The sequence below is a fragment of the Monopterus albus genome, unplaced genomic scaffold (assembly GCF_001952655.1).
Source record: "Monopterus albus unplaced genomic scaffold, M_albus_1.0 scaffold389.1, whole genome shotgun sequence".
NCBI lineage: Eukaryota > Metazoa > Chordata > Actinopteri > Synbranchiformes > Synbranchidae > Monopterus > Monopterus albus.
The window spans coordinates 345,663-360,262 of NW_018128269.1; the positions used below are offsets into that span (position 1 = coordinate 345,663).

The 14,600-nt window shown below is 41.7% G+C and overlaps 3 protein-coding genes across 4 annotated transcripts in view; 2 read left to right on the plus strand and 1 right to left on the minus strand.

Moving 5' to 3' along the window:
* Window positions 1-1,876: 1,876 nt before the first annotated feature.
* Window positions 1,877-10,864, minus strand: LOC109951445 (cyclin-dependent kinase 5 activator 1-like). Of its 2 annotated transcripts, none has more exons than XM_020585959.1 (3): window positions 9,569-10,864; window positions 7,620-8,260; window positions 1,877-7,449 (listed from the first exon to the last, which is right to left on the minus strand). In XM_020585959.1, exons 2-3 carry the CDS (start codon window positions 8,133-8,135, stop codon window positions 6,958-6,960), a joined length of 1,008 nt encoding a protein of 335 aa, XP_020441615.1. In that variant the 5' UTR covers window positions 8,136-8,260; window positions 9,569-10,864; the 3' UTR covers window positions 1,877-6,957. The 2 variants fall into 2 exon arrangements, with proteins under 2 accessions (XP_020441615.1, XP_020441614.1); XM_020585958.1 differs by having other exon boundaries at window positions 9,526-10,864.
* Window positions 10,865-11,052: 188 nt separating this feature from the next.
* rpain (RPA interacting protein) lies at window positions 11,053-14,144 on the plus strand. The gene is made up of 7 exons (XM_020585960.1): window positions 11,053-11,280; window positions 11,384-11,575; window positions 11,993-12,065; window positions 12,225-12,336; window positions 12,429-12,492; window positions 13,735-13,875; window positions 14,010-14,144. Exons 1-7 carry the CDS (start codon window positions 11,209-11,211, stop codon window positions 14,037-14,039), a joined length of 684 nt encoding a protein of 227 aa, XP_020441616.1. The 5' UTR covers window positions 11,053-11,208; the 3' UTR covers window positions 14,040-14,144.
* A 238-nt stretch (window positions 14,145-14,382) lies between these two features.
* LOC109951455 (26S proteasome non-ATPase regulatory subunit 11A) overlaps window positions 14,383-14,600 on the plus strand; it is a 7,977-nt gene continuing 7,759 nt past the window's right edge. The window contains exon 1 of the mRNA XM_020585972.1: window positions 14,383-14,592. The gene's annotated coding sequence lies outside the window, so the exon portion shown is untranslated. The remainder of the gene's footprint in view (window positions 14,593-14,600) is intronic.

The window sequence follows — 14,600 nt, forward strand, 5'->3', positions numbered from 1 at the left end:
TTCCCTACAAAAACACGTGAGCGTTTGGTTTTTAAAGAATAAATAAAACACATATATCTTACCCGGGTCGCCATCTTCACGGTTGCGGTAGATCAGGGATGCAGCTTGGATGAGTGACTCATAGGACAGCGGGTACGGTGAGCGGAAAGGCTCGGTAGCAGACGGGGTTATAAGCTGCAGCGCACGGCACTCTGATTGGCTCATTAAAGCGGAAGCGTGCTGACGGGGATGCCACCATTAGCTCGCGTGTGGTTGAGGAGGATCACCTCTTTTTGCATCTCCATGATCCTCTGTCGCCAGAAATAAAGGCGCAGACAGACAGAAGTGGGCAAAATAGAGTCCAAAATTGACCAGTTGTGGTTAATGATGCACCTGGGCAAACTTGGCATCTGACTACTCTCGTTTTTCATTGAGAGTTTAAGCGTGAGACTGTATATGTGGTTATGCTGATATATCTGAACTTGAATTTAATAAGTGAAACTATAAATCTGAGATCTGTTATTTCCTCCCTAAGATTCAGTAACCCGTCTTTTATTTCGGTAAATATCACTATGTGGCACATCTCGCTGCTTCAGCAGCGCGGACAACGCTAGCGAGACACCTCGGTGATAAAATCCTGCTGAGACCAGAAAAAAAAAAAGCATAAGCACCCAAACGGAATATAAAACCGACAACGGAACATTGCAGACATCAAGTTTAGGAGGAATGTTAATGGGCAACTGAACACAAAGAAGAGGATTCAACTGCAGCCCCGCCCACACCGACCTTGAAGCGGGTTCAGCACCATGGACAGCGACACAGTAAGGCTCAACCAGAGCAACAAGGTAAGTAAGACACAAATAATGGTTTTCCTCTGCGTTGTTCCACGGGGAGGACAATTACCAACTGCAGGAAATCCAGGTGAGTATATGACACGGGGGAACTACACAATCCTTCAAAAAAACAAAAACAAAACCCTCCATGTGAGTAAGTGGCCTAAGCACATTACTGAAGAGTGCACACAATGAAGGCAGAAAAACAGAGCTCTGTTCAAACTATCAACTCAAGGTCCACTGACAACAGTAGGTCGCAGGTCTGTCACCAAACAGAACAATCTTCAATCTAGAAAAACTGAGCTGCTAATTTAAATAAGATAGTCTGAGGCAGACTTACAGACCAAATTATTCGAGACAGGTGAGAGGCTCAGGTAGCAACTTCAGGTGTGAGAACAGCTCAGAGAGCCAGGAGCCACTGCATGCTTCAAAGCACAGCCTGGCACTGACTAGAAGGGCAGAGCAGGTTTTAAATGCAGCACAGGTGCTGACAATTAAGTGACAAATTTGCTGCATAAAGGTGAAGCCAGTAGGATAGCAAGAGACAGGAAGTCTCTCAAAAACAGAAAATCAGCAACCAACCATGACACACAATTATATCAGTACTCATAACAACTACTGTGTAGTAATGTTAGCTAGATAGTAGGCTAATACAAATTATATTATATTATATTTGTGACCAGGGGTGGCCAATCAGGTCCTGGGGGGTGGCCCATGACCCTTGAATATGCACAATGATGGGTGTCAGTTGAACTTGCCCTGGGCTGTTGTCTCCCTGCTGCGCATGATATTAACATTTCAGTACTAGAATTATATCCATGTCTCACTTTCGGTTGTGGAGAGACAGCCAACCAGAACTGCATTGCCTGCTATGGGGTTTCTTCCAGTCGGAGCTCTCAAATGCCACGTCTTCCCTGGGTCAAATTGTTCAGCAGCCTCTCATGCAGCTGCTGTAGATCACTTCAGCCTCTCACTGCTGCCAGAATAGGAAATGTCTGTGCAGAGTCATAACATCTGTATGTGAAACCATGTGACCCAAAAATCAACAAAACAAACAAAAAAGTTTTTATATAAAGTACCTGTAACAGTTGATCAAATTATTCTGACTTCTCACATACATATTCATACATCCACAGTAACAGACTGCAGCATTGGAACTCTAGTAACACTAGTAGCCTTGACTTTTGTTCAACAAAGATTCTTGATTACACAATGATTCACAAATGAAAAGGAAGGAAAACGGTAATAACTCCATCATCATTATCATAAGCATAATATGTTACACAATAGTTTTTGTCTTGTATGTGTTGCAAGATAAAATATGGCACATAGTTATGAGTTGATCAGTGGTAAAAGCATGTGTAGGAGGGGGCGTAGTCAACCCATACCTCTCTCTCTTCATTCAGAGAACATGTTTCCTTTCTTTGCTTCTGTGTCTCTTTTTTATTGTTCCTGCACAGCTGGAACTACTAAAGCAGGTGGAAGCAAAAACAGAGACAAACGTTGACAAACTTTATCTCATCAGAGAAACACATTGCAACTGTTCTTTGACACCCACATGCTATTGAATAGTCAATATACAATACTTTGATTGTGTGCGGGGTGTGTGTACACTCTACCGAGGGTTTCACATTTGAATTTAACAGAAATAGTACCATTTGCTACCCCCCTCCCCCACACTGTGATTGTTCAGTTGTAGTTTCAAAACTGTAACATTTCATGGCAGTAGGACTACCTACCTATCTCTGCGATATAAGAATAATACTGTTTGTTTAGTTTCATGTCTTCTACATGGATCATCAGCTAGTGAAGATGTCAAAGTCTTGCCTGGTGCACACAGTTAACTCCTTTTAGCAGGATATCATGTATGTTGCCATTAAGTGCATATTTAAAAGTCCTTTTACATCATTTTAAAACAGGTTAGCTGAAAGCGATAACATTTCAGCCAGAGAAAACATTTTCATTCAGCTCACTGAGCTAACATTAGCTTAATCAGTTAGCTACAGCCGATTAAACTCTCCTGGCACCCAGCAACATTGATGGTCTCTGCCTAGAAATGAGAAGCTGTTTTTTTTTCTACAAATCCATCCATTATTTAAACCACTTAGGTTGCAGGGAAGCTGGAACCAATTCCCACCAGCATTGGGCCAGAGGTATATTACACCCTGGACAGGTCCAGTCTATGTATTTTTCTACCTGTGTCTGAAATCAAAATGACTAAGGTTTGAATCATAAAACCACCACCATTACCACTGTAAACAGTGCAGTGCGAAACGTTAAACGAAGCAACACGAACTAAACGTGGTGTGGCTTAGAGAACGGCTAGTAAAATCTTAAAATTTACCACAAAAAATCCACAACAGATAATATTTTTTGATGTCAAAATAAACATTCATCATTCCTCTACTAAGTCGGAGATATATTCTAATGATTGTATTGTAGAAGAACATAAATTTAGATGTATCACTGCCATGTGTCTTCTGTCCGTTAACCTACAATGATTCAGATTGCACCAACCTTAGAGTTCGGATCTTTAAATACAAAATATATATATATATATAATAAACTGCTGTCTTGGAAATGCCATCCAGAGAAATGCTACTTTTCAACAGCTTAACCCATCATAGGAGCATGGACATAGAAACAAGTTTGTTTGCAATGGATTCATTTTTCATGTGCATATTTGTCTCATGAGGTCTGACTCTGGATCAAGGCTACATTTTGTTTTTACAGCATGGTACCTACTGCAGCCCAGTTGGTTATCATCAGAAAATAAAGCACAACCAAAGTTAAAACATCACCTGTATCACAGAGACACCCAGTCTGGAAACAGGCACCACATTCTGTTTTGTTCACAAGATTTTCAGATTTCCTTGTTTTTTTTGTGTGTGTGTGTTTTTTTTTTACTGAATAGGGAACTGATGTTATAATTTTATTTTCTTATAAGAGAGCAGGCCAAATTAACTTTTTTTTCAGAAATTGCACTGTAAATTCAAGGACAGAATGCTGAATGCTCCAGCTTTGGATGACTCCAGTTTTGGCTTACATTTTGCAAAGTGACATAAAACTTCACTGTGGATTAAAATCACAAGCTTTCCATTTTGCCATTCATATCTTCGCCACATGCCACATCTAGACTACATTTCTGATACATGATGTAGCAACACAGAAGAAAAAAACTCATTCATTAAAATTCCTTTATAGTCTTTCTTGTTCAGCAGTCAGAGACTTTGAGTTGGCTCATCTTTGTTGTTTTTGTACAAAATAAAGAGTCTTTAGAGTGATATGACATGAGAAGGCAGAGCTTTTCTAAAAACTGAAGTCAGTGTTTTTGGCTACAGTTAGACTTGGTGATGTGACATCATCAAGGCAAGAAATCTCACCAAAGGGAACACGTGGAGCATCTCCATCTCCTTCTGAATAAATACGGCATCTCCTGGCACCGTTAACTCTTTTCAAATGTCATTCAGGGGACACTTCAATAATTTTACACATGGAGGTCAGTTTACTGCTCATGAGTACTGCTCAGTCTGTGATGACAGTTGTATAAGTCTTCCCAGGCTCTAGAGAAGATTTCAGAAGTTTAAAAAATAACCCTAAAGATGTGAGACCAGAGGTTCACCCTGAAACACCTGGAAGCTACCCAGTACAACCAGAGTCTGACCTGTTAGCCACTGAGCAGCTAGGGGTAAAGGGATTCACACAGAGGTGTTATCAAAGGTGTCTGTGTCACCTGACCCACACAAACGTTATCCTGCTAGTCCAGGTATTAAACATTTAGGCCACCACTGCCCACAGATGTTATCCAGTTGCATAATGGCAGTGCTTTGATTTTGACCACTGTGTTTTTGATCAGTCCCTTGAGAACCCCTCCCTTATGGCTATGCTTTTCATATCCACTCCAACTGATCCAAAGCCTGGCTTGGATTTAATTTATTTCATTTTATTTTATTTTATTTTTTAGGAGAGCTATAACTACCTCCTGAAAGGCAGAACTATTAAGTCTTGAAAGAGTCTTTTAGACCCCTAAGCACCATGGAACCAAGTATAGTGAAAATCCTAATGAAGGACCAATGCTGGGACTTGATTTTTATCAGTGGATGTGCTACATATGCATGGATACAACTACTTTTTCACACACTTCTGTCATTAGAGAGTCCTTGTGCCAAGTAGATGTCGCATCACTGAGTCTAGCTTTCAGCGATTCAGCATGACGACTGCTCAGTCTCTTCTGTAACACGGTGCGATGTGCCCACACAAAAGCAGCATGCTAGGAAACCTATAAAAGCACGCATGCATGTCAAACATCTCAGTGAATAAGAAAACCATCAGGTCAGCCGACCAGAAAGTCTCTAAATATGGGACAACTGAACTGCACCGCACCAGTAAGAACAGGACCAGGCCAGACTGCGGTGGACAGATAGAGAGAGAAATCTGTTGTTTTAGTTTGTCTGGGTTGTTATGGAGAGTAATGAGCATGGAAAAAGACGAGACGGAGCTGGGGTGTGTGTGTGTGTGGGAGGGACATTTCAAACAGCAGTCTCTTGAGCCAAGTGCGACAGCAACATGAAACCATTATTTTGGAAGAGAAGTCACATCTACACTTGTAATGTCTGCCCCTGCCCTCACACACCTAGAATATAATCACATCATTTATAGCCACTGGTTGAGACAGATCACATGATCTGCTCTCTGAACATGTCCTCCATGATGCAGCTCCACGAATCATTCATAAGCACACAATATGAATGCAATGTTTCTTTCTTTCAATAAAACACTTTCCTGTGGTCATTCAGGACAGCACCAATAAGGACTGCAAGAGAAAGTGCAGGAGAACAGGAAGGAATGAAATAATTCCTTGAGTAACCTATGCCCTGGAGAGGTCAGTATTGCATTTTCCCATTTTCTGTAAATGTAAACAGCTTACAGTAGGGCATGTTTAATGATTATTAATTCGTGCCCAAGGAACTGCCATTTCATACTCTTAAAAAATAAATAATGAATCTCCCAATTCAAAGCACATTTGGCTGGATAAACCCAAATGTTTGCTCAAAAGTACAGTACTTTATATAAGATGCAGATGAACTAATCCACTACAGTGCAATTACACCAAATTGGGATGCCAATTTCAGTCCTACAATTTTGTAGACTAGTTGTGGTGGCTGATTCTAGCTCAACCGTGTTATGGTAGTAGTTAATGCACTTTACGTTTCAACAGTGGACCTTGCAGCCGATGTTGGTGAGTGCAATAAGCTTGGGCAGGATGACGGGAAAAAGGTCAAGTGGAGTTGGCAATAAGCAGGTATTAATGTGCAAGGATGTATGACGTGACCTCATGCAAAGTAGTTCTTGTTCTTGTTCTTCATTACTCGGACATTTCTCTATAGTGAAAATGCCTGGATGCTATCACACAGTATCAGAATCCTGTATCGCTATATTTATAATATTCACTCTTAATTACATTAATCTGTTGTCTGGCGTTTCCAACTGAAAATCAGATTGTGTTTCTTATCTCACTCAAACAAAATACAATTCAGACAAAAACAAAGTCTGGGCCAAAGGTAAGTGATAAAAATGATACATATCTTTTTCTCACATCCTGTTATTGTAATGTCATATCACGAACCCTGCTGGCCTGGACTTTTGATAAAGCATAGCCTTCCTTTTCAGTGTCGTTACCTACACTGTTCTTAAAAACTAATGATCATATCTCTGCCTTAAAGCTTGTTTTTGTTGCATCCTCAGCTGAGCAAACCCAGACAATGAATGTCAGCAGCTCGTCGGTGTCAGGAATCTAATCAGATCCAATAACATGGCCAACACCACAGCTACTCTGATTTTATCTGGTGCATTGTTGCAACTAGGCCCTGTAAGAGAATTGCTGGTGAGACACTGCAGATCAGTTACTGCCTTGGTCTGAAAGCTTATTAGTTTTTAATTGGCTCATTAAACCAAAAAATTAAAATGATTTAAATGTTATGTTTGTTCCCAGAAGCTTTATGTTCTGGGTGAACAAAGAAAATTTAGTTAGAGACGCCAGACAACATTACTGCTCCAAGGTAGCGCCACATGGCATTACATTAGTACACCTATGAGCTCCATCAATCTTTCTATTAATCCTTCATTCTTGCCTCCCAGCTCCATCTTATCGATCAAGGCCAATGAGGAGTTTGGTCTTTTCCTCCTCTTTCTTGCTCTCGTTCTTCAGGTCAGCAAACACCTGGGTAAAGAAGTGCGGGTCGGTGTTGATCTGGAGCATCTTGCCGCTCATGCGGTTGATGATCTCCAGGCAGCGGTCCCAGAAGGCTTCCTTCTCTGCCTCTACCAGGAAGGGCTTCAGCGGGTAGGAGATCTCATTGCCCATGTAGGAGTAGGACAGGTAGAGGCATGTGAGCAGTGAGGCCTGTAGCTCGCGCTCTGAAGCTACCTCGGCTGAGACCACATCGCGGCACAGCATGTAGAGGAAGACCACATTAGCCGGTGTGATGAAGCCCTGATCCTGCCAGCCCTGTAGGAGGAGGGATCGGTCTACACTACGCAACCACAGCACTGGATCTGTCGGGGATAGACGCTTCAGTCGGTAACACCGACGGCACAAGAACTCACCCAGGCTGCGCATCAGTTCACTGGTGGAGGCCTGGGTTGAGAAAAGAGAATACAGGTCAGGAAGGGAGAAAGTGAAGGTAAGGAAACGAAGAAAATACAAAAAGGATCAAGGAAGGGATTGGGGTTATGTGATTAAATAGCGATAGAATGTTTTTAAAAAAAATCATAATTTAGAAACAACTTTTGTGCAATAGGAATTACCTGGACAATGACACGTTTTGGCGTGCCAGCTGCAGTAGATGGCTGGATCCCGGTGCCAGTGAGGGAATTCTTTTTGGCAGCGACAGTAGCTACGTTGGCCAGGGTCTTGGAGGTGGGCAAGTGGGAGGAGGTAGTGGTACTAGTGGCCGAGGGGTCCTGACTGGATGAGTAAGATGAAAGGTTAGCACAGGACTGGGACTTCTTCAGCTTCAAACTATTGGAGGCTGAGTTGGCTGTGGCGGTGGTGTGGCTTTCTGGAGAACTCCCTTTCCCACCATCCCCGCCATCTGACTGCAGCTTCTTGGAGCCCTTCCTCTTTGCTGATACTGCCACAATTCGTTTCCATGGTAACACGCTGATGATGGAAGGCCGTTTGAGGGACTTTGCGGCTGGAGCAGCAGCATCCTTGGCATTTTTGCTGTTCTGAACTGCTGTGTAGTGGCCCACTGTAGCAGGGCCATCCTCAAACAGCGCTGCCTTGCGGTAGCTGGGAGACAGTGACAGCACCGTACCCATAATGCCTGGTGAGGATTAGCAGAGGGATACAGGAACGGTGCACTGGGGGGAGGGGGGTAGTGGAGAAAACCTCTTTGGCTGGTCTGGACAAGCTCACAGGGTCTCACTCCTGGAGGAAGTTGAACCTGTAAGCGAAAAACAGGAAGCAGTGGCTGTAAATTAATAATATAATTACCAATAATTAACAAACACCTAATAATTACCAACAATGCCAACAATGTTTATTGTGATTTAATACTTTTATATATTTTACATTTTTCTTAATTTCACCAAAAAGAAAAATCCTCACTCACTTTTTTGAGATTTTAAGTGTATTTCATGGTCTTCCTCATGGTGTTTGCTCAGTTTTCAAGGAGATAATTGCTGGTTACTTTTGTGGTGCTGTCACTGTGTGCCAGCTACCATGGCAATGGAGCAAACTTAAGAAATCCACTGAGGAAGATGGTAAGATCGAAAGCTCTGAAAAATGCTAGTAAGTCGACTTTGTGTTGTTGTTGTTTTTTTGTTTTTTTTACTGTTATCATGGCCAAGAAGGAACCTGTGTGGTGGAGTTTTTAGTTGTTCAAAAGCTCCACAAATATCTAGTAAGTGGACCTTGAGTGATTTGCAAGCTCCTGAATAAACTCTCACACTGGTGTTTTACTTGGGTCAGAAATAAACCTTGCATTTTAAAGAAATTCTTAAAGGCTGATTTATGGTAAAATGTTAATACATAGCTGGTAATAAAACATTGAGAGTTAGTAGTTTTATTAAGTTTATCTGAACCTGACTCAAAATTAAATTATAGCCACATAGGTTCCTGGCATTACTTCACAGCATTATGTATAAACAACACTTGTGTGCAGCTCAGTAGCCACATAAAAGAATTCTGTTTGTGAAAATGAGCACCCATCAGTAATTTAGTAAAAGGGACCTCAGCAAATTTTATTTCTGTTCACTTTTCATCTCCTTGATGTCTGCAGTTAGATTTGGTTGATGGTGTCTATCTGTACCGCCGCTCCACTGTTCGGTTTTATATAAGAACCTAGATGAGGCCACAGAAGCAGAAGAAAGAAATGTGAGCAAGCATCCATCTTAGCTTCAAAATGGAAGCCTTGAAAACAGCCCCCCAAACCCCTAACACAAAGCATCTTTAGAAAGATCAGCTGATAGGCCTGTCCGCTCACACACATAAGAAATATAAAGCTTTTCTCTTTGATGATTGCAGGACGTGATCCATGTTTGAGCCACATAAATAATCTGAATATGAAAATAAGGCGGACACACACACACACCTGTGCTTTAGATGGTTTTATATTATTGGCCTCGTCGTTTGACTTTTTTTGTTTTTTATATTTGATCGTTTGTAGAGCTGTCATAATGTGCAAAACAACCCTCCATGTGTTCCTACCTTCTAATTAATGGACTCTTCTTGTGAGATCCATGTATCATACCTTGACCACCTTGCTGCTGAACAAAAGCGGCCAAAATGTGAAAACGTCTTCCCCCTGTTCTGCTCAGTTTCCACGCCGCCAACGCGAGCTGTCCAGGGTCCAGGGCTTAAAATCGGATCGGTCCCTGATGATAAACCCTAGCCGTACAGGCCGACAGATTTGTCTTCCGGTGGGCTGATGCTGTTTTCAAATCTTCATTTACAAAAAGTTCCTCGCTCGTCCATGGGAGTACACAAGCAAAATAGATGCGAAATGTGCTTCAGTCCTTCGCTGGCAGCGAATGGGAAGATGTCTTCCATTGAGAACGGAAAATCTATAGGGTCACAGCAGTTGATGTCCTGCTATTACTCGCAGCTTGAACAAACCTCCTTCAGACGTAAATAAAACAACACGCCTCGACCTAAAAACCTTAATCAACACAATGCCGGAGAATACGAAGAGAAAAAAAAATGCCTACTATGATCTCCAAAAATAGATAGCAGCTTATAGCGACCCTCAGCTATGTAAACCTGCCAGAGAGAGAGAGAGAGATAGATAGAGAGAGAGAGAGAGAGAGAGAGAGATAGAGAGAGAGATAGAGAGAGAGAGAGATGTGGCTTGGATGCGGGCATCTGCAGTTATTCGGGTTGGATGAGGGAGGAAAGCGGCGCGTTGTCATTGGCTGCTGCCGGGATGCTGCTGGTGTCCTTGTCACAGCTGCGCAGCGGAAATCATTGGTCCTCGAGGGGCTGCAGCCTATCGCAATGTTCGCTGTCCGAGGTGCTGAACCAACCGAGCAGATGTGTCAGAGCTGCAGCTGAGGACGAGGATCGAGGCTGGAAGCCGAAGACGTCCTCGAAGGATTTAATGAATGCGTTTGAGTAGGCACTGTGGAAGCTAATCCCGCCTGCACATAAATGTGTTGACAGTCAATGAGCTCGTGTTTATGAGGGAATGCTCCTTGGGGAGAGTGAATCGCCAGTCTGTGATTATTTACTAGAAATTATCAAGTGGTGGAAATTAACTACTGTACTTAAGTACTGTGCTTAACAAATTGTGAGGCATTATTCGTAAGACTTCCATTTTCCATTACCCTGAACCTTGAAGATAATAAAAACCCATCTGCGAATTGGCTACACTGGATTTAATTGGTCACTTCACAGAATAGGCAAACACCCTACTGGATTGTGTGTATGCTGTAGTGCTCCAGAAACAGTTGCACATATATTGCTAGAATGTCATAGATATAATAAACAAAGAAGGGAATTGATATCAGAATTAAGGAGTGAAAAACCCCTGACATTACATTGCAAAATATGCTAAGGAAGGGTTAATCAAATAAACTTTGTGATATTATAGTTAAGTACTTAAAAGAAACTGGATTTGTACAGATAATTTTGGTATAATAATTGCTCTTTATTAATTGATATTAATTTGTTTAAAACTGCTAATTTAATGATCCACACTTTAGTCCAGTAGGTGGCGGTAATGCATCTAAAGTTGGTTTGCCACCCCTCATTAATCACAACGAAGAAGAAAAAGATAACGATTTCCCCCGAAGAAGAAGTAGAAGAAGAAGGCGAAGTGTCTCCCAGTTGTAGCTATCTGTTTGAACAAGTCTTTGTGTATATGCAGCCTTATATTCGCCATTGGCACAAGCGATGGACTCTTCGCACAGACACCGGTCACTTTATAAGGGAACGACTCCGCCATGGAAAGAGACATACCGCAAGGTGTGAAATAAAACGCTAATTTGTTAGTTTGCTAGCTAGCGTGTTGGGACGCCGCTGGTAGTTGGGGTTTAACATTGTGCTGTTGTCTTTTATTCGTTAACAGCGCTGTGTTGACAGACTGAAAAACAGCCGGTCGAGGCTGCTGGAGAGATACCGTCAGATGGGAGACGGCGAGCAGCGCAGCGGCTGTGGGGCCTCCACCATCGTCCAGGAGGTGATGGAAGAGGAGTGGAACGCCCTGCAGTCAGAGGACCGGAGACTGCCCCCTCTGTGGGGGCCAGAGTTCACGGCAGAGGTCGGTGTCTCTCATTAATCTCAGTCTTTATCTTTCTGTTCTTTACCATGCGTCCCAAGGTCCTCATAGGTCACGGTCTCTGTCCACCCCTCTCTGGTGGCTTTCTGACTTTCTCCAAGTCTCCTCCTGCGTTACTTTTAGTCCTGTCAGATGTTATGTGTCCTGTCAGAGCTTTATCTTCACATACCACTGAACCTATAATAAAACGTTATTGCAGATATTCAAAAAGTAGTTTTTCTTTACATGAATTAAGGAGGACCTTAATTGTATTCAATAATGGATGGCTCAATGAAAGACCAAAATGTTGTTGTATGTAGCTGTTTCAAAGAGCTGAACTGGCTGTTTTCCCCCAACCCATAACTCTCTATTTAGAGTTTAATAACCAGTTGAATGTCCTCTTTCTTTTCTTACAAGCAGATGGTCGGCGTTACAAAGGAATATGATGAGCTGGCAGTTCTTGAAGAAATCCAGCAGGAACTCATGTCTCAAGGTAGCCTGATATATTTCTGTAAACAAGCTTCTCGAATGTTGAGTGAAATAAATGGAAACGGCTGTGACAAGAGCCTTCTGTAGATGCACTGGGTACAAGGATGTGTGATTCTGTTCTTTTGAGCTCTAACTAAAGTTGTTTTGTTCCCGTCTGTTTCAGAAATGTCTATTATTGAAGAGTATGAGAGGAACTTGCAGTTTGAACAGCAGTATATATTGGCTGCGGTGAAAGGGATGGAGGAGATGCATGTTATTTGCCCCTTATGTCACACGTGAGTCAAAAAATTGCCTGCTCTTGCAAAAGATACTGATATAAGCAGTTGATTTCTCATATTTCTATCTATGTGGTTTTTGTGTCTTGTAGGAGCAACTTGGACATCAACAGCTATTTCATCTCCTGCTCCTGTGGACTGTACATCAACACTAAGGTTTGTGTGTTGCCTTTGCCAAGCTGTGTTGACCTTGGTGCCCAAATGCAAATCACACACATCAACAGTTCCCCGTTGCTTCTGAATCAAAAATCACAGGTCAGCTGTCATTTTACCACTTTCCTGACAATGGAAAGGAGAAAAAGAAATGGCTACAGGTGATTAGGTGAAATCTAGTAGTCTTAATCTTTAATTTAATGAAAGTTAAACATCTAAAAGTGCACAGCTTTGCTGCCTTGTAATCCAATGTTAACTAGCTAGTTAACATGAAGTTAATGTGCACACTATACATTGACACATTTTTACGCTGATGGAAGTAACTGTAAAAGCTGGGAGCTATTAGTTAGACATATAACATGATGTATACATGTACATAGACAATGGTCATTTACACTACTGTCTGTGTACATCTTATAAGCTATTGGGCGCCTCATCACCAACGCTCCTGGTGATGCTAACCATCTGACAGTTTTCATCACACTTAACGTGGATTCTCACATTTCCCTTTTTCTGTAGATTACAGTGGAGTTAGATTAGATTGTGGCTAATGCTAACCCTAGTGGACATCAAGGTCAACAACAGGTTGGTTAAGACAACAGATCTGGCCTAATTGCCCCTCCTGTAGGAACATGAATAAATTGCATAAGAACCTTGACTTGATATTGTGATCCATTTTTCAGTTTCATGAAGCATATTGTCACATTTTTGAATTGTGATATATTGTTCTACAGTACATTGTTACACTCCTACTTTACAGTGATGTCATCATCTATGATGTCCACTGCCCCATAACTTCCATAAATCTGCTTAGAATTGTAATAAAAAAAAACTCCTTATAATGTGAGAACTCACCTGAGAAGCATTTTAAGTTTTCTTCAGTATCAAAGTCATCCTCTGATAGCTGTTTTTAGAACAATGGGAACATTTCAAACAGCAACTGCTAATAGCTAATTCTGCATACCTCTAATGGTACAAATTTGCCAAAATGTAAACAAATGTAGGCTAAAAGGTAGTTCAAAGAGCACCCCACAGCACAATACTGTGTCACTTGCTGTTCTCATCTGTGTTTCCACAGGTATGAGTGTCCCCCAAACAGAAGTAAGACTGAGACAGAATGGTCTGTGAACTTGATTCTTATATCCCTGGAATAATGATACTCCTTCATCCATTCATATTCGCTCTTTGTTGAGAGTCTGTGAAGAGTGAAGGGAAAACTAAAATAGTTTTACACCTTATCTTTAGAAAAAGAACATTACCCCTGATGTCCTGCGCCATCTTCTGGAGTCCAGGGTGTCAGAGCACATGGAGCACTGTCTTCACAATCCCGTTTTCTCTGTAGCCCCAAACACAGACAGCTCTCCCAACCTGATGATAAGCTGCAAGGTATGGCACAGTCATCCAGGCATAATATTCAGTTAGCTAGTCTAATATTGGTAAGCACAGATCTTTGTGGTTATTTCTAATAGAAATCTTTCTTTGCATTACAAGTTTAATGTTGATTTCTCTTGCTTCTTCAGGCTTGTGACTACCTGTCCATCGTGCTGTGAAAGCAGGCCTGGCTGTCATGAGTGACTTAGCTCATGAGATTTGATTTAGAGTTTTTTGCACTCTTTGTATATTTTGTGAAATAAAGGATAATTTAACATTTAAAATGTGTACTTCTTTTAAAGTACCTTGTGGTCATATAAAAGCTATGATAAAAGTTGTGTAGCCTGTGCATTATTTTACAATTGCACACTATATATATATATATGTGTGTGTTTAGACACTGTCATAACTATTAGCTGAAACCCATCTTCACTGGACTCAGTAGCTGCTGTATGAATATGTGTATAGCCTTAAAGTGGTAGACTGAAGTAGTGCATCGTTTTCCCACAAGCCCAACTTTTACATTTTGTCCTTTAGTGACAGTAACCACCTAGATGTAATTGAAATGCATCGGTGATTCGCCACCGTAATGTAAAACAACAAAAAAAGAATATTTACGAGTGCATGCAATTGTACTGACATCGGCACCACCAGCAGGGTGCGACCATTTTCGATCATGCGAATGACCTGGCCGGAAAACAACGAAGCGGAGTGGAACGGAGGCAGGTGAGGAAAAGATG